The 24,611-nt window shown below is 39.7% G+C and overlaps 5 protein-coding genes across 7 annotated transcripts; 2 read left to right on the top strand and 3 right to left on the bottom strand.

Annotated features, from left to right (window-relative positions):
- Positions 1-1,898: 1,898 nt before the first annotated feature.
- lg11hxorf56 (linkage group 11 CXorf56 homolog) lies at positions 1,899-3,354 on the bottom strand. Its single transcript, XM_017418887.3, has one exon. It carries the CDS (start codon positions 3,169-3,171, stop codon positions 2,494-2,496), a length of 678 nt encoding a protein of 225 aa, XP_017274376.1. The 5' UTR covers positions 3,172-3,354; the 3' UTR covers positions 1,899-2,493.
- Positions 3,355-3,908: 554 nt separating this feature from the next.
- mt2 (metallothionein 2) lies at positions 3,909-4,620 on the bottom strand. The gene is made up of 3 exons (XM_017418923.3): positions 4,483-4,620; positions 4,317-4,382; positions 3,909-4,165 (listed from the first exon to the last, which is right to left on the bottom strand). The coding sequence occupies exons 1-3, from the start codon at positions 4,505-4,507 to the stop codon at positions 4,074-4,076; spliced, it is 183 nt and encodes a 60-aa protein (XP_017274412.1). The 5' UTR covers positions 4,508-4,620; the 3' UTR covers positions 3,909-4,073.
- Positions 4,621-8,418: 3,798 nt separating this feature from the next.
- anapc13 (anaphase promoting complex subunit 13) lies at positions 8,419-10,156 on the bottom strand. Its single transcript, XM_017418893.3, has 2 exons — positions 9,827-10,156; positions 8,419-9,495 (listed from the first exon to the last, which is right to left on the bottom strand). Exons 1-2 carry the CDS (start codon positions 9,923-9,925, stop codon positions 9,370-9,372), a joined length of 225 nt encoding a protein of 74 aa, XP_017274382.1. The 5' UTR covers positions 9,926-10,156; the 3' UTR covers positions 8,419-9,369.
- Positions 10,157-12,071: 1,915 nt separating this feature from the next.
- On the top strand, positions 12,072-12,386 carry LOC108237483 (uncharacterized protein C15orf65). Its single transcript, XM_017418916.1, has one exon. It carries the CDS (start codon positions 12,072-12,074, stop codon positions 12,384-12,386), a length of 315 nt encoding a protein of 104 aa, XP_017274405.1.
- Positions 12,387-13,631: 1,245 nt separating this feature from the next.
- Positions 13,632-24,416, top strand: rspry1 (ring finger and SPRY domain containing 1). Of its 3 annotated transcripts, none has more exons than XM_017419093.3 (15): positions 13,632-13,788; positions 14,573-15,171; positions 15,870-15,922; positions 17,694-17,806; positions 18,295-18,421; positions 18,613-18,671; positions 19,089-19,155; positions 19,657-19,788; positions 19,872-19,987; positions 20,062-20,205; positions 20,300-20,411; positions 20,618-20,720; positions 20,815-20,967; positions 22,092-22,196; positions 22,330-24,416. In XM_017419093.3, exons 2-15 carry the CDS (start codon positions 14,777-14,779, stop codon positions 22,424-22,426), a joined length of 1,776 nt encoding a protein of 591 aa, XP_017274582.1. In that variant the 5' UTR covers positions 13,632-13,788; positions 14,573-14,776; the 3' UTR covers positions 22,427-24,416. The 3 variants fall into 3 exon arrangements, with proteins under 3 accessions (XP_017274582.1, XP_037834296.1, XP_017274583.1); XM_037978368.1 differs by having other exon boundaries at positions 13,669-13,831; XM_017419094.2 differs by lacking the exon at positions 13,632-13,788 and adding an exon at positions 13,872-14,022.
- Positions 24,417-24,611: the final 195 nt, after the last annotated feature.

Genomic DNA, 24,611 nt, shown 5'->3' with positions numbered 1-24,611 from the left:
TTTGTACACAGCAATGTGCAAAAGTTTTAAACTGCTTCTAGTTTCATCTATTTCCAATCAATATTTCGACAGTTTCTCTTTGAAAACTGTTGGTTTTTTCCATGATCTATTGTTTGCTGAATTATTGTTTTTGATTATTTAAAATTTATATATTTATCACCACCCCCAGAAAAACATTCATACTTTAGTTATTCTGAATCAGCATAACGGCACATAACGTGTTTGAGTCACATAAAACCACACCTTAAAAGTGCTGAGTTCAATGCTCTTTCAGTTACTGAAACAGCATGTTAATCATCTACAGATTCTTAAACGTCTAAATATTCTGTTTTTTGTTCTCCTGGCACATTAGCTGTGCCAGTTTTATATAAAAACTGCAACAATTCCCACCAGATTGTTAAAGAATTGCTGTAAACATTAGTTTGATGTCTCTGTGGTTTTAAATTCTTATCAATTTTATTCAATCTAAACAGAAATGACACATTTTTTAGGCGAAGTGGAGGCTGTGTCAGTTTTATATTTGTCCATTATAACATGACAATACATCGACTGGTAAAAATGTCAGTTTTCTACATTTTATGAGTTTCATTATTAGTGAAGACTGTCAAATGTAATTCAGACAATCATAAAAAATGTTTAGCACTTTAAAATATGTTTGCTTTTTCAGACAGAATAGAGCTCCTGCCATTCAGTAGCTTTTTTCTGAGATAATTAGTCAGAGATTATTTCAAAAAATGTCTCCACACTTTGAATGTTTTATAAAAAAAATATAAAATCTATCATAGTTTGAATTCTTTGTGTTTCGTGCTTAAATTCTTGCTGTTGCCTCACGAGAGGAAACTCCTGGCTGCGACTCGGACCACAGAGACCAGATGGTTGATGAATTTCTGCTTCCGGGCTTCAATATGCTGCACTGATCTGGATCATGTGGAGCACGAACCCCGGGGCTCATTTGTTGCATAACACAATATGTGACTCTGCTCACTGTTACACCAAAGAAAACACGGGCATGAAAAGAGCAGTGCGGCACCCAAACCTAAATCCTGAAAAATTTACATCCTCTTGACGTCAAACACACAAAGAAAGGCAGACAAAAGTCCTTGATTTAGGCAGACACTCTGACTCCAACAAAGTACAAGTGAATCCCCACTGGAATGTCTTAACTTTAAACTAAAGGACACTAACCATAACATTGATGAAAATAAACACTTTGGTTTAATTTGCAGCCATCTGTAAGGTTTGTTCAAAGCCACAAAATTAAAAAATATTCCTGTTGTTTCCTAACTATTAAAGTGAATACAGTACTTAGTTGGATATTTAACAGTGACTTCCTGAATTTTTCCTAATTTCTTTCTTTAACTTTTATTACCTTTGATCAAACACACAGCTTTATTTTTAATTTTTATTATCAGAATGACCTGGAATATTTTTGTAAAGTGCTTTATTTTGATCAAATGATGTTTTATGTGTGTGCAACGCTGCACTTTATTTCCTCTCATCTTCCTGCACAATTTAAAAATGTTTAATTTTCAGGAGCATTTTCAGGAGAAATCTCACTGTAAGGCTGGAAGAGGGATCAATGAAGAACCGATGTGCTCCTTGTATCATTAAAATCATTCTGTCACAAACCTTTCCTTTTGTTGTTATGAATAAAAATATTATTCACTCCGTGTTATTTTGATCAAACTACAAAAAGCTGCTGCAGAGGAAGTAAAGAGCCACGTCACTGTTTGTTTGTTTTCTTAACAGTTTCTACTTTGTATTAATGTATTAAAAAGATTTTCATTAAATGCAGCAGCTTCCACGGCATGATTAAGCCTGTATTGTGTAGTTTTCTTCACAATTATTCTAAACGCTTAGATCTAATAACTCCTCAGAAAGTGATAAATTCATCCTCAGTGTTTTAGCTTTTTTTACTTTCAGTCTTGTTTCCTAAAAAGTTGATCAAATGTGAGATCATACACCAGTTGTATTTTTTTTTTTTAAAGCTTCAGTTTTCTGTTGTTCCTGTTAAAAAATGCTCCGTTTAAATGTTAGGTCTGCTCACATACATTAATGCACTTTAACTGTTTTAAAAGGAATACAGGATATTTTTAGTCTTTAATGAGCCACAGTTAAAAACAGAGTCAACAGATATCCCGTCAACCTGAGGCAACGTTTAGAAAATAATGTCCTACAGAATTAAAAAGAAGAAAAAGATGATTGATATGTCGCCTTAGACATAAACAGGTTTGATGAAACTATAAAAATCTGATTAAACTCTTGATGACTAGTTTACAGATATAAGCTCTTTCAAACAGATGACTTTTTTAGGTTTTATCACCCTGCAGGCAAGAACTTTTATACATAAAATGATCTAAAAGTTTAATGTTTTATGGAAAATAATATCACAAATCAGCTTCAAGGTTCGTCTCTTTGCTCTTACAGCTCACACATCCTCAGCTCTGTCCTCATGTTGTCCTCTCAGAGCTGCAGATTCTGTCCCTCGTTGATCTATTTGAACTGATTATCGATCAGCGTGCCCTTCATCTTCGCCTTCTTGGCCTCCAGCTCGGCCAGCTCCTGCAGCCTCCTCTTGCTCATGCCCTTCCTCTCCAGCTGCTTCTCGATCACCTTTGCGTTCTGGGCGTAGGAGTCGGCCACCTCCCGGGCCTCGATCTCCTCCTCCTCCTCGTCGATGGTGGACACGGTGACGGAGCTGAACTTGCCCATGTCTTTGGTCCTCTTGGTCATCATCACCCGGACCTTCTTGGGAGCCTCCGGCTGCTTCTGGTTGTAGACGCTGGTGTTCCCGAAGCCCTGGCCGAACTTGACGAGGGACCCGTCCACGATGAAGGTGACCGGGTTGTTCTTCTCCTGGTGCTGATAGAAGAGCAGCAGCCCGCACTTGCCGCACTTTTTGCGGTGCTGCCTCTCGATGCCCTCGGCTAGCTTGAGGTACGCGGTCTCGTCCTCCTCCACGTTGCAGAACTTGTGCGCGTGCTTAGCCGCGTCGATCACCCGGGCCCGGTCCCGGGGCCTCATGGGCAACTTCTCGAGCTGGCAGTCCAGAACCAGAACCATCTGCCCGCACAGGCAGTAGTAGACGTGAAGCGGCTTCTCCCCGTCGTCGTACTCCTCCCTGTCTCTGGTGTCAGAACACACCACGCTTCTGGACACGACCTTCGGCATGTTCGGTTCGGTTCTGTTCGGTTCCGAAGCTCAGAACCAGCGTGACAAAAGCACCGACCTGTCAGACGTCAACAGATGAACGCTTCAGGTACAAGAAACAAGCTTCAAATGGAAAACATTCCCGAGAAAACAAACAACGCTACTACAACTACTTCCGGTGTACCTATATTACGGTTCCTGACAGAAACCGACAACTATTTTTTTGTTCCGCTCAAAATTACAGCATAGAGATTTAACCATTAATGTTGAATTACAGCTCTAAAATTAAACTATTTCTGGTCATGGAAAAGCATGCCTTTATTTTTCCACATACACCTGTAGTCCATAAGATAACCAATACAAAATGTGAACTAAAAAGTTTAAATTCGTGTTTTACTGGTATAACCAGTAAGTTTAATTTGACAGTCATGTCGAACCCTCCCATTTAAACTACTATTCTAAAATGCAACTTGTGGACTGGTCTTAATACAGCTAAAAACTGATCCTATAGGGTTTCACCACTCTTAAACTATATGAGGTTTGAGACCACAGGCACTAGAATGAGATAAAGTTGAGTATAAATGCTTGAGCCACAGGGATTTGTTTTTGACTCAGGATTTTTTCCTGTAGAGTGTTCTCTGCAAATTAAGAGTCTTAGTGTGTTTTAAGATACTTAAACCGTTCGACTTTGTGATTAAGGATAAGGTCAAACTGCTGCTGTATTCCCAGGTTTTAAAGATTTACAACCCAACACAAACTTATGCATCACAACAGTTTATTTTTTTTCTTCAAGACATGTACAAAACAGACTACAAATCTATAATTATCCCTAAAAAAAAAGCTACATCATTCAAAATAAAGAGCCATTTAAAGGATGTTAATTGAAAAAGAGGGAGGAGGGTGTTGGTGTTGGGTAGGGGTCTTCATTTGCAGCAGGTCTTGTCGCAGGTCTTCCCTTTGCAGACGCAGCCGGAGGCGCATTTACTGCAGCCTGATGGGCAACAGGAGCAGCAGCCTGCAAAAAAAAAAAAAAAAAAAAATACTGAGGGACAGAGGAGCAAAATGCATCTATACAGGTCTAACAACGTTTAAATACAAGGCTCCAATTATATTAAAGCCGCAGACAGGTGAATAGAGACAGAGCTGGATGATAAAAATCGACTCACTCTTCTTGCAGGAGGTGCAGGAGCAGTTCGTGCATTTGCAGGAGCCTCCGCAGTTGCAGTTTCCAGCTGAAAACAATTAGAAAAGAGCAAAAATTCAGTTTAATGTTAAAGCTGAAAATCCCGCAGACGCAAAAAAAATAAACGCGCCTCCAGTCGGACCACTTACTCTTGGCGCACTCGCAGGGGTCCATTTTCTGCCCGTGGATGGTTCTGATGGTTCGGTGGGTTCTCTGCAGGTGAAGCACCGCTCGTGTTGTGATTGTGACCGTGGAGGGGCGGGCCTTTTATAGCGTCCCGGGGACAACAGAACCGGGCGCAAAAGACGCGCACGTGACGCGGTGCGCGCAGACACGCAGTTTTTTCTCTTTTTGCGCACGGCTCTGTCTGAGCAGCTGGCAGCTCGAACAGACACATTTCCCAAGAGAGGACACCTTGTTTGTCTGAAAACTCGCTTATGTAAGACCTCAGTGGCCCAGTTTGACTTTGGGACAAAACCCCAAAACAGAAGGAACGTCTTAGATAACTGCTCGGGGCAAAACATTACAAATTGTTTTTATTTTTAGACAAGAAAAAAAGTAGGGGGGCATAAAACAGCCTGCCTTGTTAGGATGATCAGAACTGTGTTTATTCAGATAAATACAGAAAAATAATATGAGCTAAAACTCACAAATTAATCCAGAACAGTATGAGTGATCAAATACAACTTTATTTACAAATATTCCATTCCATTCCTTCAAAAACATCAATCTCTATGAAATCTACTGGCTCTGCTTTTATCCTTTTACACTTTTGAATTTCTAGACAGCCTTTTGCTACTTTAAATCATTTTAAGCTACCATTATGATACTTTTAGCTTCTAGTTAACCTTTTGTTACTTTTAGCTTTTAGATAAAACTTTTAACTTTTAGTGTTTTCTTACTTTAGTTAGCATTATGCTACTTTTGGCCTCAAGGTAGCAGTTGGCTTCCCTTAGCTTTTAGTCCGTATTTTGCTCCTTTTGGCATTTAGCTGGTGTTCTGCTTTTTTTAGCTAAAATTTTGCTTTTTTAACTTTTCATTTAAGCTTCTTCAACAAATTTCAGCTCTCAGCATTTACTTCATTATACAGAAAATGCTATTTCTCTCGTTACATTTTTGTTTGAGTTCTTTAAATTATTAAATTATTCTAGTAAAACATGTTGGCTTTAGCATTTTGTTTAATTTGTAAACAAGCTGGAATTTGTATTTTTTACATTTTAGATTTTGTTGCAGTTTAGCAAATGTGTAAATGTCAATGCTATCTGTTAAATACATTCAAAATGTTGAATATTAAAAGGGTTTTAGATCACACAAATCCTAAATTAGAAAAACTTAATTTTCTGACATTTTTTTTTCCTTTTCAAAATCAACAGCCTGTTAGGATGAACATTACTGAAGCTCGGAGACAATAATAAAATAAAAACAGTAGCTTATTTGTCACGGGTCGGTGTTTCCGGGTTTGTGCACACGGCTCGTCGTTGTTTCTCTGCCTCGCGACGCTCTGCACTCGGCAGCGCTCGTGAGCAAACTGCCCATTGTGCTGTGCTGCCTTTACGGACCGTGTGCTGTGGGAAAACAAACAACACGGAGGGAGTCGAGCGCAAACGGCCCGTGGGAACCAGCTTTATGCCATACTGGACGCCCCAAAAACATCATTTTAATCCGTGTCGTTTATATGATACATTAATGTACATTCTATTTATATAAAACAGCTAGTGTGTATGGAAAAGGTCCTAATATAGTCTGGTAATGACCTAAAAGATACAATCCATGACCTAATTTCATCAAAACATGATTTAAATCTCCTGTTTATCTCTGGTATTTTGAGCATGGAAAATTAAATTGTCAACATTTTTGAACAGTTGATGTGACGGTTGTCCTTTTTGCACCTGTCACCTTCCCAGTTTTCTCATTCAGGGGTTTTCTGGACTCCTCTCCAAGTAAAAAGCTGAGTCATTATCGGAGGTGATGACTGTAAAACCACAAGGTGTGACGAGCAAAATTACCCAGAAATGAATCACATTCTGTAATGACTCAGCTTATTTTAAAAAGATACAAAACAATGAAAATAAATCAGTGTTTGAGAGGTTAGAAGCCTTAGAAAGACTTGAAGTGTTTCGCTGTTGTTGTTTTTATTGACCTCTGCCAAGGAGGTAACATTTCTTTGTCTGCACACAAGATTACTCAAAAAGTAATCAATGGACTTTGATGAAACTATCAGGAAATGTTGAGGTTGTCACAAAGAACAAATGATAAAAGTTCGGTGGGATCTGGATCACTTTTTGGATCTTTTCAAAGCAGAATTTAACAAAACTTGCTTCTTCTTCTGCTTCCATTTCCCCTGATAAACACGGCGACATTAACCTCCTCAGCGTCCTACAGCAGTCTGCCACAGCTGGCCCCGCCTCCTTCTACGTCACCAACCAAGGATGTAACTCCGTCCACACAATCACCCTGCAAAACCTCTAAAAACAAGTCATTAATGTTTCAAATCAAAGGAATGGACCACTGGAGGGTTTTATGATAACGTTTAACTAAAAGAAAATCATGAAAACTAATCATTTTGATATTTTATTTCATTTCCCCTTTAACATACAGCGATGACATCGATGATGATGATGTTATGACATCACAACGATGACAGGTCTTGGCAAAGGCTTGCGTCTCCGAGTGTTTCTAGTCGTTTGTATATTTTCTCATGCCAAATCACCAGAGTTTTGTTGATGATTATGGGCAGAAAACGTTTACTCCAGTGCAGGTTTTCAAATTTAACTCAACATTTTCAACAAAAACAACAGCAAGAATGGAATCAGTGTTTAAGCTTCACAGATAATACTTATGATATTTATTTTTATTTGATAGAAATAATAATATAAAAGCACAACTAACCTGACAATACCTTCGGAGGATTTACGGAAGTCCACATTTATGACACGATGTAAAACCAGTTTGCCCAGGATAATAAAACCGTCACTCACTGAAAACCTTAGATGAACTTTTAATCAAAAGTATTAAAACAAAGTCCTTAAACGTTTGAGCGCATCAAGTCTCGTATCAATTTCAAACTGTAGAAGTTCTCCTCGGTTCCCAAATGGAGAAAAAAGTTATTTAATAAAATGTGTTGCTTGAATCAAATCGAAAATGAAATCATTGAAACTTCTGTTTCAATAATAATAATCCTGCCTTTATGCTGTTTTAAAATAAAAAACATGGTGTTTAAATGATCAAACAATGAGGCCGTTCAGTTTTTATTTTTAGTTTGTACATCATCTCATCCAGTCAGAGTAAAAACACCCTCAGGGCAGTTATTTGTTTGTGGTTCTCCGTCATTATAGGTGCATCATTTAAGGCTTTCATTCTGGGTTTTAAGAAAGGCCCGTGGAAAAATAAAAACTTGACTGTCTTGAGCTGAAGTTAGAAAATAACAAAGAACTCAGATTTTCTGTTTTTAGCTGTTCAGGATAACAGGAACAAAGTAGAAGCACTCAGACAGAGCAAACCTCCGCCGAGGCCACAGCAAGATTAAAAAAACGATGGGATCTGGATCACAATCTGGGTCAGCACCAAAATTTAATCCACTGTTTTTTTGTTTCAACTCCAACATTTCCTGAACATTTCATCCAGATCTGTTCATTAGTTTTTACCTAATCTTTGCTGACAGACAGACAGAAAAACTAACGGACACAAACCAGAAACAGAACCTCCTCGGTGGAGGAAATAAAAGGGTCACATGTAGGAGCAGAGACAAGTTTTTAACTATGGAGTTACCTGTGACCTTTGACCCCATGAACCTTGAAATCAACAAGCATCGTCTTTGACCTGTGAGGTGTCCAGCTGTGCAGTTTGACATTCCTACATCACTCTGTTGCAGAGTTAGAGCAGGAGGTCAGGTGTGATGTTGACCTTTGACCCTGTGTGGGTGCTCCTAAACATCATTTCGGACACAAAGATGTCCGCCAAGGAGAGGAAACTTCTCCTCAGACAGTTTCACCAAACCCACCCAGAGATATTTAACCAATAGTTTGATGACTCTGCTGTAAACCCGTGAGAAATTGGTTTAGTCATTGTTTTTTAGTGATTTTTAATTTTTTTTCTAAGAGTAACTGACTCTTGACTCAAAAGAGATGCTGTAATCAGGGAGAGTTGAGGGGAAAAAGCAGAACAGCTGCAAAGACTCTGACTTTTCTCAACTGAAGGATGTGTTTAGGTTTGAAGGGTAGCAATACATCATACAGTCAGGTACATATCAGGTATGCACCAGTTAGGTACCAGGTACATGCCAGGTACACAGTGGGTAAATGTCGAGTATATACCAGGTATACGCTGGATAAAGGTTGGGTCCAAACTCTTATATGCAATCAGGCTGACAAACAGCTCAAAACAGCCATGATGGAGCCGAGATTTATGTGTTTTATCCTTTGTCCTGTGCTCGTTTGTTTCATTGTACAGCACTTTGATCGACCTTGTTGTTGATTTTTAGGTGCTTTAGAAATAAAGCTAAATGGAATTGTACATTATTACTTTGCTTTTAGTTTGGAATTTTTTTTAAAAAGAAGCATATTTGAATTGTCAAGGCCTGAAAAGAAAAGCTGTTTCTGATTCAAAGTAGTTTATCAACAGTCTGTAGGTTCATCAGAATGTGTCCAAACTCTGGTGACACATTGAAGAAGAAATTTCAGGCTTTTCTCATCAATGTGCTTTAAGTTTAGAAGTTTTGTTTTTGTTTTTTTAATTCTTTGATCGACGACATCTGGGAAGCCTGTCCCTCCTAATGTCACACAGTGACATCAAGTGGTCACAAATTGTCAAAGCACCTTTAACTGTCGGTTGTATCACAAGGAAACTTCTGCAGAGGAGAAAGTTAGTTTGATTTCGTTGTCCTTCTGATAGCTGATGCAAGCAACATGCTGATGATCATCTGGATGTTTTTTTTATATATTTGTTATTACAAAGCAACATAGTATGAAAGCTAAATAAAATGAAGGCATCAAGTTACACGTGAGTGAATCTGCTCAGTCTTATTCCTGGTTAGTCTTTCAGCTCCCAGAACTTGGTGTGTTTTCATGCAGGCTCTGCAGGGCAAGGTCTGTCCACTTCATCTCTTGTTCCTTCACAGATTCTGTGGATCCTCCGTTGTCCTGTTCGGCCTCAGGTAGCTCACTCTGAAACAGATTGTAAAAATAAAAAAAAGATGAGAGGATCATTCTGGTTTCAGCAACACAATGAAACCTGTACTGATGTGTAAAATCAGTGTTGTCTTGTTGTTGTTCAACAGCTTAAGACATTTTACCAAAATATTCTGATCACACATTAAAATGCGTTTTCCTGACCCAGTCTGCATCTAACTCTGGGTTATTAAGAATTCTGATTAAAACAAAGTTTTGCATGCGTCTTCAACTAAATTCACATTTTGAAACTTGCTGCGACTCATGTGACCGTCACTCAGTTTTATAGACTGTATCAAATGAATGCAAACGTTTATTTTTTTTTTACCAAAGGGATGGTAACATCTTCATAAGGCAGTTTGTCTTCCCTCCAGGCGTCATCAGTCAGATCCAGGACTCTTCCGTCTCGTTGGATTTCACTGTCCATTCCGGGGTCCAGCTGCTGAAGCGGATCACAACAAACAACTTATAACGTCCGCGGCCTCCTTTAGAAAGATGAGCTGCCTCCAAAAACAACAGGAGAACAGCGGAAAGCTCTCGGAAAAACACAGCTTCAGTAAAGCGTTGCTGTCAGACGTTTCTTCTTCTTCTTCTTCTTCTTCTTCTTGTTGAGTTTTAATGGCGGTTGGCAAGAAACTTTAGGTAAGCATTACCGCCACCAACTGGTAAGGAGTGTGGACCACATGACTTAAAAAAAAAAACAAAAAAAAAAACAAAAAAACAACTATATCCTATTATACAACTTACACTGCTTTAAAAAATAAAACAAGGCCTCATATCCTCTACTTCCTGAATCTTTTTGTAATAAATCAACAATATCAAATTTCATTTTCATGCTACTAAGGTTTCTAATTAACTTATTTCTTTGCATCAAATAATTCCTACAACTCAAAAAAACATGTTCCNTAGTTTAGCTCATGCCTGTGTGGGTGTGCATGTCTGTCTATTAGCAAAATATCTCATGAACCAGTGAAGGAATTTTAATTAAACTTGCAGAAAATAACAATTGGATGCATCTATAGCTGGCAACGTTCGGAATCAACCCAATTCAAGATATCTGCCACAGCCAACTAGTGTTTAAAACACAAAAATGGCTATAACTCAGGCACTTTAATAGATATTGAGCTTAAATATACTCAGATTGGACAAGATCTTTGTTTAACTAACATTAATATCTATCCTCCCTCGATTAGTGCTCTCTTTGGCCATTCTGTCTGTCATTTCATTCCCCTTAATCCCGTGATGTGCTGGAACCCAAACAAAATTTACTGTTAGCCCCATCATATTGATTCTGTAAAGTGTTTGTTGTATTTCAATTAATATATCTGGTCTACTGTCTGATTTATTATTTTGCAAACTGAATAACGAAGAACTAGAATCTGAGCAAATAATTGATTTTACTGGTCTTACCTCTTCCACCCATTGAACTGCTAAAAGCAAAGCAAGCATTTCTCCTGTATACACTGAGACTCCATCACTAATCCTTTTTCCTACTTTAACTTGAAACTGTGGCACAATAAATGCTATCCCTACCTTATTAGCTGCATTTTTTGATGCATCTGTGTAGATTTGTATATAGTTATAATATTCATTTAAGTATTCTTGTATTATATATCTATTCATAATGTAAAATTTATCTTTATTTTTCTTTTCTAAAAAGGAAAAGTCAAGCTGTCAGACGTTTGAAAACAGAGACGCAGGAATTAGACGTAAACTTTCACGCGCTTTGTGATGACGTAGAAACGACGCGTTCAAGTGCGGTAAGAAACTTATCGATTTTAGACGAATAGCTAATTTTCATTAATTATCTACTAATACGCTAGTTAAACCTCTAAATTTCGATTTAATCCTTTTTGCCCACGAGTGTACACAAGTTCTAATTCTCTGCCAACAGAATCAAAACTTGTGTAGGTTCAGAAGCACAACTTTTTTAGGAAACTAAAAAAAGAAGCTTTGAAACGTTGCGGACTTGGTTTCCATGGTAACCGGACGCTTTGTGTGGACAAGCTAACAGAGGACAAGCTAACACGACAGAATCAAGACAACGCGGGTAGTTTTACTGTATTGTTGCATTTTAAGGTGAATAATATAATGACTTGTTGCAGAAAGCTGTGCGTCAAACATTCAGATATTTATTTAATTTGAAAGGTTGTAAAGTCGAACATCTTGGAAATGTTAGCTATGTTGTTTCAGGTGATTTTCATTGTTGTGAGGAAACTTTCGCCTCTTTTTGTTGTGGTTTTCAGCCTCTTTTGAGTTCTGATTGAGTTACATTCACTTCTAAATAAAGCCAAAAGTCTGCTTGTTAGTTGCTTAAAGGTCTGATCCTAATAAGCATAATAACTTAACTTTAAAACCTTTTAAAAACTTTTTAAAAACAGATAATTCCATGTAAAACTGGACAGTTTTGTTTACTTATGGGATTATTTTATTGTCAAAAGTTAATTGAAACAAAACTAAATGAAAATCTTTTGTATTATTCTTGATAATTATATTGCTGATGTTGACTTCAGACACAATAAGTGGTGAACAAGATGAGGAAACTCTTGTGTTTGCCTTTAGGCGCTTCCATGATGTCGCTCTCTCAAGAACTAAAGGCAGAACGTCCAAAACCAGGCATCAACCCTGGAAACCCAGAGTCCTCCAGCATGATCAGCATGGGACCAGCAGCAACACTAAACCCTCGAAGCATCATGTACAGGACGACGTCAAGTGATTATGGCCGTCTCCCCCCGACCTTTGAGAGCTCACCGTGTTCGTACCACCCCAAGTCACAGAAGTTCTCTAGAGAGCTAAGCCAGGGTGGGATGTATCAGGACAACTCCTTGAACACATCCATCGATCGAAGCAGGGTATATGACAGTACCAGTTTACGGAACACCATCTAAATGCTCAAATTAAAGACGGATGCCTTCATTTATCCAGCTCATCCATTCGTTTGACTGAACTGATTGGACATAAGGCTTGAACTTTGACCTGGACATGTGCTGCATCTCTTCTTCTGTTCTCCTCTCTGGTCAAGAACAACTTCAGTTTGTGTTGTTGTTTTGTGAACTTCTTATCATTTGTGGCTCAAAACATTTATCTGGAAAAAAATGACTCTCCAGCTGCACCATTAAAGGTGAAAAATGTGAAAGATGTTCCATTTGAAATAATCGTTTACTCCCCCATTTACACACACACACACAGACAGACAGACAGACAGACAGACAGACAGACAGACAGATAGATAGATAGATAGATAGATAGATAGATAGATAGATAGATAGATAGATAGATAGATAGATAGATAGATAGATAGATAGATAGATAGATAGATAGATAGATAGATAGATAGATAGATAGATAGATAGATAGATAGATAGATAGATAGATAGATAGATAAATTTTCAATCCGGTTATGTTTTTGTTAAGTCACAAAACTCTAACATATGAGCCAGTCAGGCTTAAAAAGGCACCTAAACTCACAACTTTATAAAGAATTAAATTAGATGTTTAGGGACATTGTTACCAGCAATCTGTCACAAAGACATAATTTGTTTCCATTTTTTATTAAACCTATAAAAATACAAACAAAAACATAGTTTTTGCACCAATAAGGTGATTCTCAAAAAGATATTATGTGAAAACTTGGCATACAGTAGAAGATTGCATGGAGGTATTCATATTTTCCCCACATTTCTCTAAACCGTGACGTTCAGATTTTTAAGCACACAAAGAAAACCTAAAAAAAACCCTATTATTGAAATATTGATCGAAGAGATTGCAAGCATTTCTGGCTCATTTGGATCAAAAGATAAAATGTTACACTCATTTTTTTCTATTTTTGTGTTCAATAACTGGGTTTGTGTTGGAGTTGGAATAAAGATAATTGTTACTTTTTGTGGTTTTGGCTCTGTGCTTCCAGTGGGCTCATAAAAAACACACCTGGAAGGTTTTATGTCATGAATCAAACAAACAAAAAGGAAAAAAAAACACTAAATTAGAGAACAGATTTATTAAGGTTGTATAGAAAAGGAGGAAAAAACTGATTTTAAACAGAAAATAGCATAAAAGCCAAAAGGTTAAAAGAAAGGGGAAGTAAAAGGAGTCCTTTTTGTGATGAAATAGTATTTTCCTGAGCAGAAGTCCTCTCTCCTCCCTCAGCCTCACAGCTGATGATGACCAGCCTTTCAGCTGCTGAAAGCTAAGGAACTTAGCATGCAGCTAGCATCCCAGCCTCCAGGCAGCGTCTTTAAAATGTGTGCGACGTGTTGACCACGACCGTGCCGCTTTTACACCTCAGCACAGGTGCGTTGCTGCTTGTGGACGGGGTTTGTTTGGACGTAACCAGGTATTCGGCTTCGGGTTTGGGCGCCACGTTTGTCTTCTTCGTCGCTCCTCGTTATGTTGTCAGGGGGCTAACAGCTAGCATGTTAGCTACTTCAAAACGCAGCTGTCCCGGTTAGCTCCCGGTTTGTTTTGGGTGTTTAAATAGGAAGTGACAGCTCTTTGTGATGCTGTTGTCATTCAAGTGGAAGCACCGTAAGTACACATTCATTGTGTAGCAGCTGTAGAAATAATAATCTTAAACTGGTAAAAACTTGCTTGTATTGGAGAACGCTACAGTGCTTTGTGAGCTAGCTTGCTAAGCTAACTGTGAAGCTCAACATTTCTGGTTTTATCATCAGTATTAAAGCTCTGTAATGAGCTGATTAGGTTGCTCAAACGACACTGGTTACGATTATCCAGAAATGTAATTTCCTAGTACAGTTAAGAGACATTAATGTTATGCTATGACTGGAGGGAACAACCCAAAATGTCAAAAAAGATGAGTAACCACAGGTTTTTACTGACACTGTTCTGTGTTGTAAAAAGTTTGTCATGTCTCTTAACTTGTGTAAAGTCTGTAATCAGTTTGAAATGAATAAAAAAGGATGAAAGTTTAGGTAGCAACTTGCCATCTGTTGACACTGGGTGTGTCATTCCAGCAAGTTTCATTTATTTTTTTTGTCAGAACATAATCTGGTGTTGCACAATTGTATTTACAGCTGACTCTGAAGCGGTTTCTCATTTTCTGTTTTGTTTTTCACAGATATGCGAGCCCCAGATGACAGCTTGACCTGAACCTTGGGTTGGCTTAAGACGATCGGATCACATGACCCACACTGGTCTGTTTAACCAGCCGTGTTTCGTTACTCCCCAACAAATCTCAGCTTGGCAACAGTATGATCGTTTACACTGACCCCACCCAGCCCACAGGGACAAGAATCCCCCAAAACCAAGCTCTCCAAATGATATGATAGTATCTGCCTGGATTACGTTCTGTGCCTGCAGGAGCCTTGCACAGGTTCTCCTCTTCTTCTCCTTAAACTCCCTTCCTCCATCCTGGGAGACCCTTGCCAGGGTGGTCTCTGGCCCTGGAACCATGGGTAACAGCTGCGTTTGTCACGAGGACAGCGACTTGGAGGATCACCACCACGGCTCGTCGAGAGCCGCCCGAGGGCAAGCCAGGCGGGTCGATCACAGTACGGTTGTTGGCGTCGACGGTGGAGAACCGAGGAGCAGTCGGCCGAGAGACCCGGTGAGGCCGCCGCGCAGAGGGAGAGGGCCCCACGAGCCCAGACGGAAGAAGCAGAACGTGGACGGCCTGGTGCTGGACACGCTGGCTGTCATCAGGACGCTGGTAGACAAGTAAGACTAGTAACACAGTTTTACAATCCTAGTCTTAAACTGGAAAGAACGCGCATGTTTATTAGTTTTATTTGTCACAGCTTTCCTCTCTCTGGCTCTCTTTCTCTTTTGGTTTTGTTTATTATATTCATAGCCGAAGGACTTTGTCACTTTGTGACATTTTACTGCAGATTTAAATCTCACGTTTTTAGAAATCAAAATCTAATTTCTTCCTGACTTTAATCAGCATTTTCTTTTCTTGTGTATTTATAAGATTGTTCAGTTTGAGTTGCTGTAGGAAATCTGAAACGTTGCTCTTTTAAAAAAAAAAAAAACTTTCCTTAGATGGCAGTTTTTAAAATTTAAATGGGCTAAAGCAAGCAGCTGTGACGGCGGCATTATCAGCTGCAAATATGTCACAACTGTACGCATGTCTCAACACTTTCCAGGATAAAACCACAATCCATACTCTTCACTGGACATGCTGTAACTCATTAAAGGGTGAATCATATCACATTGTCTTTTTTTTTTCAGTGGCTATTTCCCAATTTGCTGGGATCACAGCTTATTACTTGAGCTTTTTGTGAGGCATCACAGCAGTTCATGTTTAACGTGCATTAATAAAAGCAGATTAATGTGAGATATTTGAGTGAAGTGGTGAAGATGTCAGCGTTACTCTTAAATGATTGTAACGGTTTGATCTCTGCTTTGCCTCGCAGTGACCAAGAGCCCCCTTACTCCATGATCACCCTGCACGAAATGGCAGAAACGGGTAAGAGAAAAACTAACATTGATCGTGGGACATGGCAAATAAAACCCTTTTTTTTAAATTTTAGTATCATTACTAAACACAGTGGGACAAACTAAGAAAGGTATTTTATGTTTTAATCTTAGAGGATGGATGTGCTGCGACTGACAGGGTGGCAGAATATTTGTTTGGTTGGATTAAAGCTGCTTCAGAGGAAAATAAAACCAAAGTTGAATTACTGCTTTATATCAAAAAAGGTTTAGACATATATCAAAGATTTGTTTGTTCCTCTCACTGGGGAGAGTTCCAGGAACTCAAACAGACCCTCCCCTTTCAGGCTGTCGTCTGGAAACTGCTGAGGAAGTTAAATATCAGAAACGCTGTCATGCAACTCGTGCTTTTCAGTTCTGGTGTATTCAGTGAGAATACATTTGGTTTCAAAGCAGTCTGGATTGAAGGCAGTTGGACTTCTGTGCCCAGATTTTGATCTCATCTCGTGTGCGCCCTAGTAGCTTTTTCAGACGGCGCCATTGTCGAGCAAAGTAGTAGATTTTCCGCTGCGGTTCGGCTGTTCGTACACACGACGACAGCGAACCTCGTTTCGTCTGAAACCGAAGCTTTCTGAACCCAGGTCTCAGAGCGGAGATTCTCAGACCCCTCTCGTTTGCATTTCAGAGCAAGCCGCAGCGTGTGAAACGGCACGTGCGCGCCACAGATGGAATGCTGTTGCGCGTGTGCGGCGCTCGCCAGAGATAGACGGACAGGAAGATGCCCCGCTCTGTTTAAAAAAACCCAAAAAAAACCAAACGACTATTAACAATAATTACATTTTCGATTTTTGTCGACAATGTTGCCTAATCATTGCAGCCCTTCTCAGCATATATGATAGTTTGGGTAAAAATATTTGTAATTTTCCTATCTGGAAACCCAGGATGAAAACTACAAAAGATCCAATGAGCACAGCTGTATCTGTTTAAACTCCTTTTTTATTTCTTGTTGATTCGCTGCAATAAACATTGAAAACACAAATGTTTGCAGAGCTCGTTCTCATGTAAACCGGGCCTTATTTAGGTTGAGTTGGATCAACAGAAACTGATGTTTTATGGACCTTTTTTTTAATGTTAAAGATTCTCTCTGACTCTTCTGCTAGGTTAGGGTTATGTGGAATCATATTTATAGCATTTAAATCTTTTTGTGTGTGAATTTCCATATTTGTGCAGCAAGTAGATAAACACCACAGAACCTTTGATGTTGTAGTTTTACAGTTTTTAGGTGTTTTCTCGTGCCTGGTGCCCTCCCTGCACGTGTTGCTCAGGTGTCTCTGCAGCAGCCTTTGAGTTCCTGTGTTCGTACCTCGTGTTCTGCACAGATGGTGTTTGCTCTAAGGCCACAGTCTGGTGTGGGTTGACGGCAGCCAAGTTGGGTATTAACTCGCAAATACTGAACCTCGAAGGTAGCCAAGCAGCGAGCGTGCAGGCCGGCCCAGAAGTCACCTTTTTAGTTTGACGAGCTGCAGTGTTACATTATTCATCAGCAGTTTGGAGAGATTATTACAAAGTCACCCACTGAAGAGGAAATGGTTGTTGCAGTGCTTTTTACTGCATCTGAAATTATGCTGCTATAAATAATGAAGGAGTCAGTCGTTAAAGTTCGGTTTCCTGTGGCGACGGGGAACCTTTTATTTTAAAATGCAGTAACTTTTTAAATTATTTTAGCTAAGGTATTTCCCACAGGTGTTTTGTGTCCTTGGCTCCGTGACTTTAGTGAGATGACTGGTTTTTCTCTCTCCTCTCAGATGACGGTTGGCTGGAGGTGGTCCAGTCTCTGATCCGAGTGATCCCCCTGGACGATCCGCTCGGCCCCGCAGTCATCACCCTGTTACTGGACGAGTGTCCTCTCCCAACCAAGGTCTGCCCCCGAAACGCTAATCTCAAAAGCCTTACGTGTTTTAACTGCAACATTAATCTTTATCTTCATATTTGTCCTTTTTTCTTTTTGAGGTTTTCTGTATAAAAAGTCATCGCTTTAGTTTGTTCTGTAGGATAACAAATTAGTCTGTTATTTTTCTTTTTGTCTTGAATTTAATTTTCTCAAAGAGCAGTCCTGACTCAAATCGTTCAACATGTGGACCTGGGGCCATCTTCTGCTCATATCTCACTGTTCTTTTCCTTCTTGGCTCTTTTATTGAATTAAGCTTTATTTCTTTTTGCTTGCATGAACAGAATCTTCCCACTCGTACCTCTTTGCATCTCTGACCGAAGAAACCTTAGCAGATGGAGCATTAAGATCCTCTAAGCAGAATAAAAATCGATTCGATTCAATCGACTGTTTCTGATTGACTCAAAGACACTTAGTGTACATTTTGCTGATATTAAACTTTTTTATTATCCCTCCAGGATGCTCTCCAGAAACTCTCCGACATGTTGAATTTGAGTGCTGCTGTTGCACGACAGGACGCTCTCAACCCAGCGAAACACAGAAACACCACAGCTGTCCTGGGATGCCTTGCAGAGAAATTGGCCGGTATGGTCCACATCTGTCCACATCTGTCCACATGTGCTCTGTCACTCTGTATTTATGTAACCAGGAGGCAGCTCTTCTTTAGAGCACGGAAACACTCCTAAATATATATTTTTAGACGTTGTTGTTGTACATGCTGATGCACTTTGACAGCAGTTAATTTTCTCACCTGTTTTATTGTTTTTTTTTTGTAGGACCAGCCAGTATAGGATTATTAAGCCCTGGAACCCTTGAGTACCTCCTAGAGAGCCTGGTAAGCAAATACTTAGTATTTAACTATGGGATTAATTGCCTTTTTTTTTTTTAGATCTTTTTAAAGACTTTGTGTTTGCTAAACTCATGCATACAGCTGTCTACTTATCTTGTTGATTGGGTAAGAAGCAGAATCTGTGTGGAACTGCTATTTTTAAGGTTTATTACGCTTGCATTAATTGTAGGGAATCGTGTCTAATTATGGTGAGAGAGTCAGGTTAGAAAAATCTAACGATTATCTTCAAAGCAACAGTTGATGATTTAAAAAAAAAAAAAGAGGATAAATTAGATTTTTATAAGAGACTTGCAGTTTTGTTTTTTTCCCCCCTTAGCTGATATCTTAATCTTATGTTTCTCAAATGTTTTTCTCAAGCAGATACCAAATTGCTTGTTTATATTTTTGTTATTCTTCCTGTAGAGCTCTGAGTCCCACCCGACCGTCATGCTGTTTGCTCTCATCGCCCTGGAGAAGTTTTCCCAGACCAGTAGGTTCACCGCCTGAAAGGCACTTCAGAGTTAACATTCACGATTCGATCAATCAAGCGATCATCAAAATGATTTTACTGAAAGAAGATGAGGTGGTTTTATGGTTTTTATGGCAGCAGATCTGCAGTCTTACTTGAATTTCTTTCTACTTCCTTGTTTCTGTTTTGAGTGTGTGAAATATGCAGCGAGATGAACGCAAAGAAATGTTGTGCCGTTGGTTTCGTTCCAAAACAGACAGCATAGTTTTAGTTTGTCTCACGTTTTCCTTTTGTCGTGGTGTTCGAAGTATGTTTTATGATTTTCCTGGTTTCTGTGCAGAACTTAGTTTTAGAACACAGTAAAATATTCAAAGCCGCCTCTTTTTATAATTTATGCGAGTCTGTGCCGTGTGGAAACGAGTGGAGCTCTGAAACTAAGATGCCGCGAATGCCAAGCGTCTTCTGTGGACGCGCTGCTGCTTTCGTGTTTCCAGCTCAGCACATGAACCATTCTGCTTTCAGGTGAGAACAAACTGACTGTGTCCGAGTCTTCTATCAGCAATCGGCTCTCCGTTCTGGAGTCGTGGGCGGACCACCCGGACTACCTGAAGAGGCAGGTCGGATTCTGCTCACAGTGGAGCCTCGATAACCTGTGTGAGTAGACCTTTGTTTGAGCTGCAACAAAAAGAAAAATCTGAACAAGGTGTGTGTTAATTGACGGAGCTTCCTCTGTGCAGTCCTGAAGGAGGGCCGTCAGTTCACGTATGAGAAGGTCAACCTCACCAACATCAACGCCATGCTTAACAGCAATGACGTCAGCGAGTACCTCAAGATCTCCCCGACTGGACTGGAGGTTGGCGTGTGTTCGTATCAAAGTTAGAACATTCAGATTGCGATGTTTGCGCTCCTCTTTGCTTCTGTCTCCAGGCACGATGCGACGCCTCGTCGTTTGAGAGCGTGCGCTGTACGTTCTGCGTGGATTCAGGCGTTTGGTACTACGAGGTGACGGTTATCACTTCAGGAGTGATGCAGATTGGATGGGCCACCAAAGACAGCAAGTTCCTAAACCACGTACTTACTCTTCCACCCCCACGACTCTCTTAATTGTTCTGCGGTTAATTAAGAAGCATTTCCTAAATAAAAACTTTTTTTTTTCTTCTTTCAGGAGGGTTATGGGATAGGAGATGATGAATATTCATGTGCGTATGATGGCTGCAGGCAGCTCATCTGGTACAACGCTCGCAGTAAACCTCATTCTCACCCCTGCTGGAAGGAGGGTAGGCTCTGCCTTTTTACTGAACCCTAGCCGGGGTTTGTTTTTATTTTTATTCATTTCTAAGAAATTCCAAATGTTTAATTAGCGTCACTGCGTAGAAGTTTTTGTTGCGTTTGGTTTAGACTCACTTCCTGTGTGGATTTAAATAATACTAACAACATGCTGAGGTTTTATTTTGCTGTGTGTTGCCTGCCTGTTCTGTTGCAGGAGATGCCATTGGCTTCTTGTTGGACCTCAACAAAAAGCAGATGATCTTTTATCTGAACGGACATCAGCTGCCGCCGGAGAAACAAGTGTTTTATTCAGCCACGTACGTTTCCTCCGACTATCTGTGGTTTAATAAGCCCTCTTTATTTATCTCCGCCTTCTTCTTCTTTATGTATTTTTTCCCATTTTCCTTGCAGGTCTGGATTCTTTGCGGCAGCCAGCTTCATGTCCTACCAGCAGTGTGAGTTTAACTTCGGGGCCAAGCCTTTTCGTCACCCACCCTCCGTCAAGTTCAGCACCTTCAACGACTTCGCCTCACTGCAGCCCAGTGAAAAAATCATCTTACCCAGGTAAAAACCAAAATGAGAAGTTAAAAGGAGCGTTGCAGCATATGGGCTTGGAGCTCCTGTGTTACCCAACAGTTTTAAGACTTGTGAATCATTTGTTTGAACACAGTGTTCAGAGCGTGGGTTTGGCAGGAAAACAGCATGACTCATCGATTGGGATTGCTCAGTGTTTCTGCTTAGATCAATAAAAAAAAAGTAAAAATATCACCGTATCCATCTGGTCTTTATGACATCCGTTATCTCCTTTTGTTTCAGACCTTTCTCACAGTTATCTTAACGATAAGACTCACATGTTGGCACGGTATTCACACGGGATGGGCATCGAGTCTCGAGAATTGATTGGAACCGGGACTTTTAACCCTCTGGGGTCTAGGGTGAAACTGGACGTTTTTTGGACTATTTTAAATTTGCTTTATATTTCACCCTAAAAGTGGTTTAAGTTTTGATACCCAGTCCGCTGTTCAGAAGAAGCTGTCGAACACCAACGAAGAAGAATCTGCATGAAGAGTGTGCACAACCATGGACCGTGTGTGGGGGCGATCAGAAGTGTGGCTCAGAGCAACACTTACAATAAGATTATATTGTGTGACATGATTAAACAGATTAAACAGTAACAGAGTTCCCCGTCTTCGACACGCTGCACCCGCCTTCCTCCAGGCTCCGCCCCTCAGCCTAGCACTGCACTGCAGTCAGAATGCATCTCAACGTAAAACTCTGCAGATACCCGGCTGACGTCAGCCCGCGTGTTTGTTTTGTTTTTTCATAAACTGACGATCTGAAGTTGCTAACTTTAGCCACGCAGTTCACCAGACGCTGCGACGTGCTGCGACGTGCTGCTCCGTTCACCGCAGCGTCCAAGGGAAAGCTGTCGGCGCAACAATTAGAAGAGTGCCACAGAAAGGTTGCAGCATATATTGCCTCTTAAAAGTAATCGAATCGTTCAAATTCAAACGATGCCCAACCCAAGTATTCACACAACAAAACTTTTATTTTCTGTCTATTTTATGTGTTTGAAAAGGCTCTAACTTCATCTTTTCTCTTGTAGGTTTACTGAATATCTGTCTGGATCTTTTCGTATCTTAATGACGATTTGGAAACATTTATTTGTACTCGTTTGTGTTTTCCAGACACCGGCGTCTGGCCTTACTGAAGCAGGTCAGCATCCGAGACAACTGCTGCACGCTGTGTTGTGACGTAATGGCTGACACGGAGCTGCGGCCTTGTGGACATGGGTATGTGTTCACCTGCAGTGCCTAAATACCCTGAAAGTGCTTTGAAATGGTGGCAAACGGTGCAGGTGATCTCAGATTGCATTTTGTTTCATTTCCAGTGAGCGACTTGACGTGTTTCTGCTTCTTCTTGCAGTGGTATGTGTATGGAGTGTGCCTTACAGTTAGAGACGTGCCCCTTGTGCCGCCAAGACATCCAGACACGCGTCAGACTCATTGCACATGTCTCCTGACATATTTCCTGCCCTTCCTTCTACAAGGAGAGATACTCGAGGCCTGCAGTCTCCTCCTCCTCCTCCTGGTCTCTCTCAAACAGGACTGTGAGAAGTGTGTCACAGTGTTTGGATGATAACAGGACAGGAAGTTTTAGTCGGAGGAGCCAAGAATGGAGGGATGGAGAGAAGGAAGACAGGAGATGAGAGGCGGGAGAGAGTCAAACCACAGCTGCAGTCCCAGGAGCTTTTCCTTATTTGCCTAAATCTCCTCTTTTGTATCCTTCTGACAAGTCATTGCAGAAGCTGCACCAAGAAACTTTCTACTAACAGTGCTTTGTTTTGTTTTTTTGTTTTGTTTTTTTTATAGAAAAAGAGCATAAGGAGCAGAGACGATACAACCCAATCACATAAAGAACCATCTTATTTGTGGAAACATTCTTTGAGATCTGTAGATCTTTATCTGATGCTCTTTCAGTCCAGAGGCTACTACTATTTAATCCCATCGGCATCCTGCACGCGTCTGCAGTTCCAAGGCTGGGTAGCAGAAAAGAACAGCTTGTAGTACAATATTAAACTTAAGGTACTGATGAATTTGAGGCGTCTCATTTTGTTTTCGACTATAGTTATGTGAATTACTGTAACTCTTCAAGGTAGCATTTTCATTCTTCTTTTTTCAGCACCTATAATTGGGCACTTTTGTTGTTTTATTTATTGATGTCCTCCCTGCAGGCTTTGTTATTGGAAAATTACCTGAATTAGCAAAATATCAGGTTTTGCTTTTAACGTCAGGAAGCGCAAGTTTTCAAATCTTTACAAAATTGTTTCAAATGAGTCAGCAGAAATTACAGATCTTGAAGAGAAAATTACGCCTGTCGTGTATTTTAGGGCTGATTTTCAGTGCGACTGACCCCGATGCTCGTCTTTTTCCTTGCACAATCTCTCCTCAGTCACTTGGGAAGCAAACAAGAACTAAAATGCACAGAAATTTAATTTATCCTCCTACAAATAACACACTTCAAAGTAAACAGTTCAGCTGCCGCCTGCATTTGTAGTTGGTTTTTTGGTGTTTAATGTCGCTCCACAATCAGTAAAGTTCATCATAAGGGCCAAATAAGTAAGTTTGTAATAATTTCTGTTTGTGGTAACGAGATGGGACATCATTTGTTTTTATTATAAACAAGAATGTTGGCTGGGAAGATTCTGAATCAAAGATAAATGTTGGCGCTGTAGTCTGGTGCCGTCAGTAAAAACTGATGAGGAATCTGATTCGGAAGTAAAATGACAAATTTAAAAAGAGATTAGTTATCAGAAAAATAAAGTTGTTTTTTTTAGCTACACAACACTTTTGAGTTCTTGTAAACAAAAGCCCTCGTATTAAAATGTTTCTGTTTTTTTTTTTTTTTTTTTTTGGGGGAGGGTTTGCGCTCTGATCATGACTTGTTCTCGTTTTCTTAATCCCCCGCCTCCTCATGTCTTCGTGTTTTCTGTTATTCTTTGTTCATCCTTTACTTACTTGAAGCGTCTCTGGGCTCAAGAAATCGTCTTTCAGAAACGGGTGACAAAATTAATGTACGAGAGAATGTGATTCAGGAGACGTTTTGTTTGTACAGCTTAAAAAAGAAAAAGAAAAACAAACTGAATGGCATTTCAAATTATAACACTGAATAATTATAAATTTATTTATGAACGAGATCCTGCATAGTCCAAACAGCATAAACGGAATCTGTAAAATCCTTTATAATCGTCTGATTTCTAGAATATCACGGATGTGAGGAGACTGATCAGCGTTTGTTTGATAACTTGTTGTTCCTGAAGCACCTTACTCATGGAGGTGAGAGAAATGTGGTCTGCGCTTGGACATGAAGTTCAGGATTGTAAAGATGAAGTTGTGAGTTGTATTTAAAACATTTCTAGAGGAATTATGCCCTGGAGTTCCCAAAGATGTGATTTATAAAAGAATTGTTGTTTCTTGGTTTGTGATATTTGTAATAAATGTATGTCAATGTTATTTTATTGTTTGACTTGTGCAGATTTTTTATCCTTTCTTGTACAATTATGTGATTTAAAAAAAAAAAAAAAGGTACACACTTTAGGTTAATCTAAACTTTCTCTGAAGAGCGTCTTTATTTTAATTGAGTGACGGCAAATGTAAGAAACATTTAGGGGAAACTTGGTGATCTTAAAGGACTAATTTCTTATTTTG

The sequence above is a fragment of the Kryptolebias marmoratus genome, linkage group LG11 (genome assembly GCF_001649575.2).
Source record: "Kryptolebias marmoratus isolate JLee-2015 linkage group LG11, ASM164957v2, whole genome shotgun sequence".
NCBI classification, from domain to species: domain Eukaryota; kingdom Metazoa; phylum Chordata; class Actinopteri; order Cyprinodontiformes; family Rivulidae; genus Kryptolebias; species Kryptolebias marmoratus.
Note: the sequence above shows the minus strand (reverse complement) of the source record. Positions and strands in the feature narration are given on the sequence as shown.

Coding starts and splice junctions, on each gene's coding strand:
- lg11hxorf56 (XM_017418887.3), bottom strand. CDS start 3,171: ATGCCGAAGGTCGTGTCCAGAAGCGTGGTGTGTTCTGACACCAGAGAC.
- mt2 (XM_017418923.3), bottom strand. CDS start 4,507: ATGGACCCCTGCGAGTGCGCCAAGA. Junction 4,383..4,482: donor CCCCTGCGAGTGCGCCAAGA/GTAAGTGGTCCG, acceptor AATTGTTTTCAG/CTGGAAACTGCAACTGCGGA. Junction 4,166..4,316: donor CTGCACCTCCTGCAAGAAGA/GTGAGTCGATTT, acceptor TTTTTTTTGCAG/GCTGCTGCTCCTGTTGCCCA.
- anapc13 (XM_017418893.3), bottom strand. CDS start 9,925: ATGGACAGTGAAATCCAACGAGACGGAAGAGTCCTGGATCTGACTGAT. Junction 9,496..9,826: donor AAGATGTTACCATCCCTTTG/GTAAAAAAAAAA, acceptor AATCTGTTTCAG/AGTGAGCTACCTGAGGCCGA.
- LOC108237483 (XM_017418916.1), top strand. CDS start 12,072: ATGTCGCTCTCTCAAGAACTAAAGGCAGAACGTCCAAAACCAGGCATC.
- rspry1 (XM_017419093.3), top strand. CDS start 14,777: ATGATAGTATCTGCCTGGATTACGTTCTGTGCCTGCAGGAGCCTTGCA. Junction 18,672..19,088: donor AGTACCTCCTAGAGAGCCTG/GTAAGCAAATAC, acceptor TTCTTCCTGTAG/AGCTCTGAGTCCCACCCGAC. Junction 19,156..19,656: donor GGAGAAGTTTTCCCAGACCA/GTAGGTTCACCG, acceptor TTCTGCTTTCAG/GTGAGAACAAACTGACTGTG.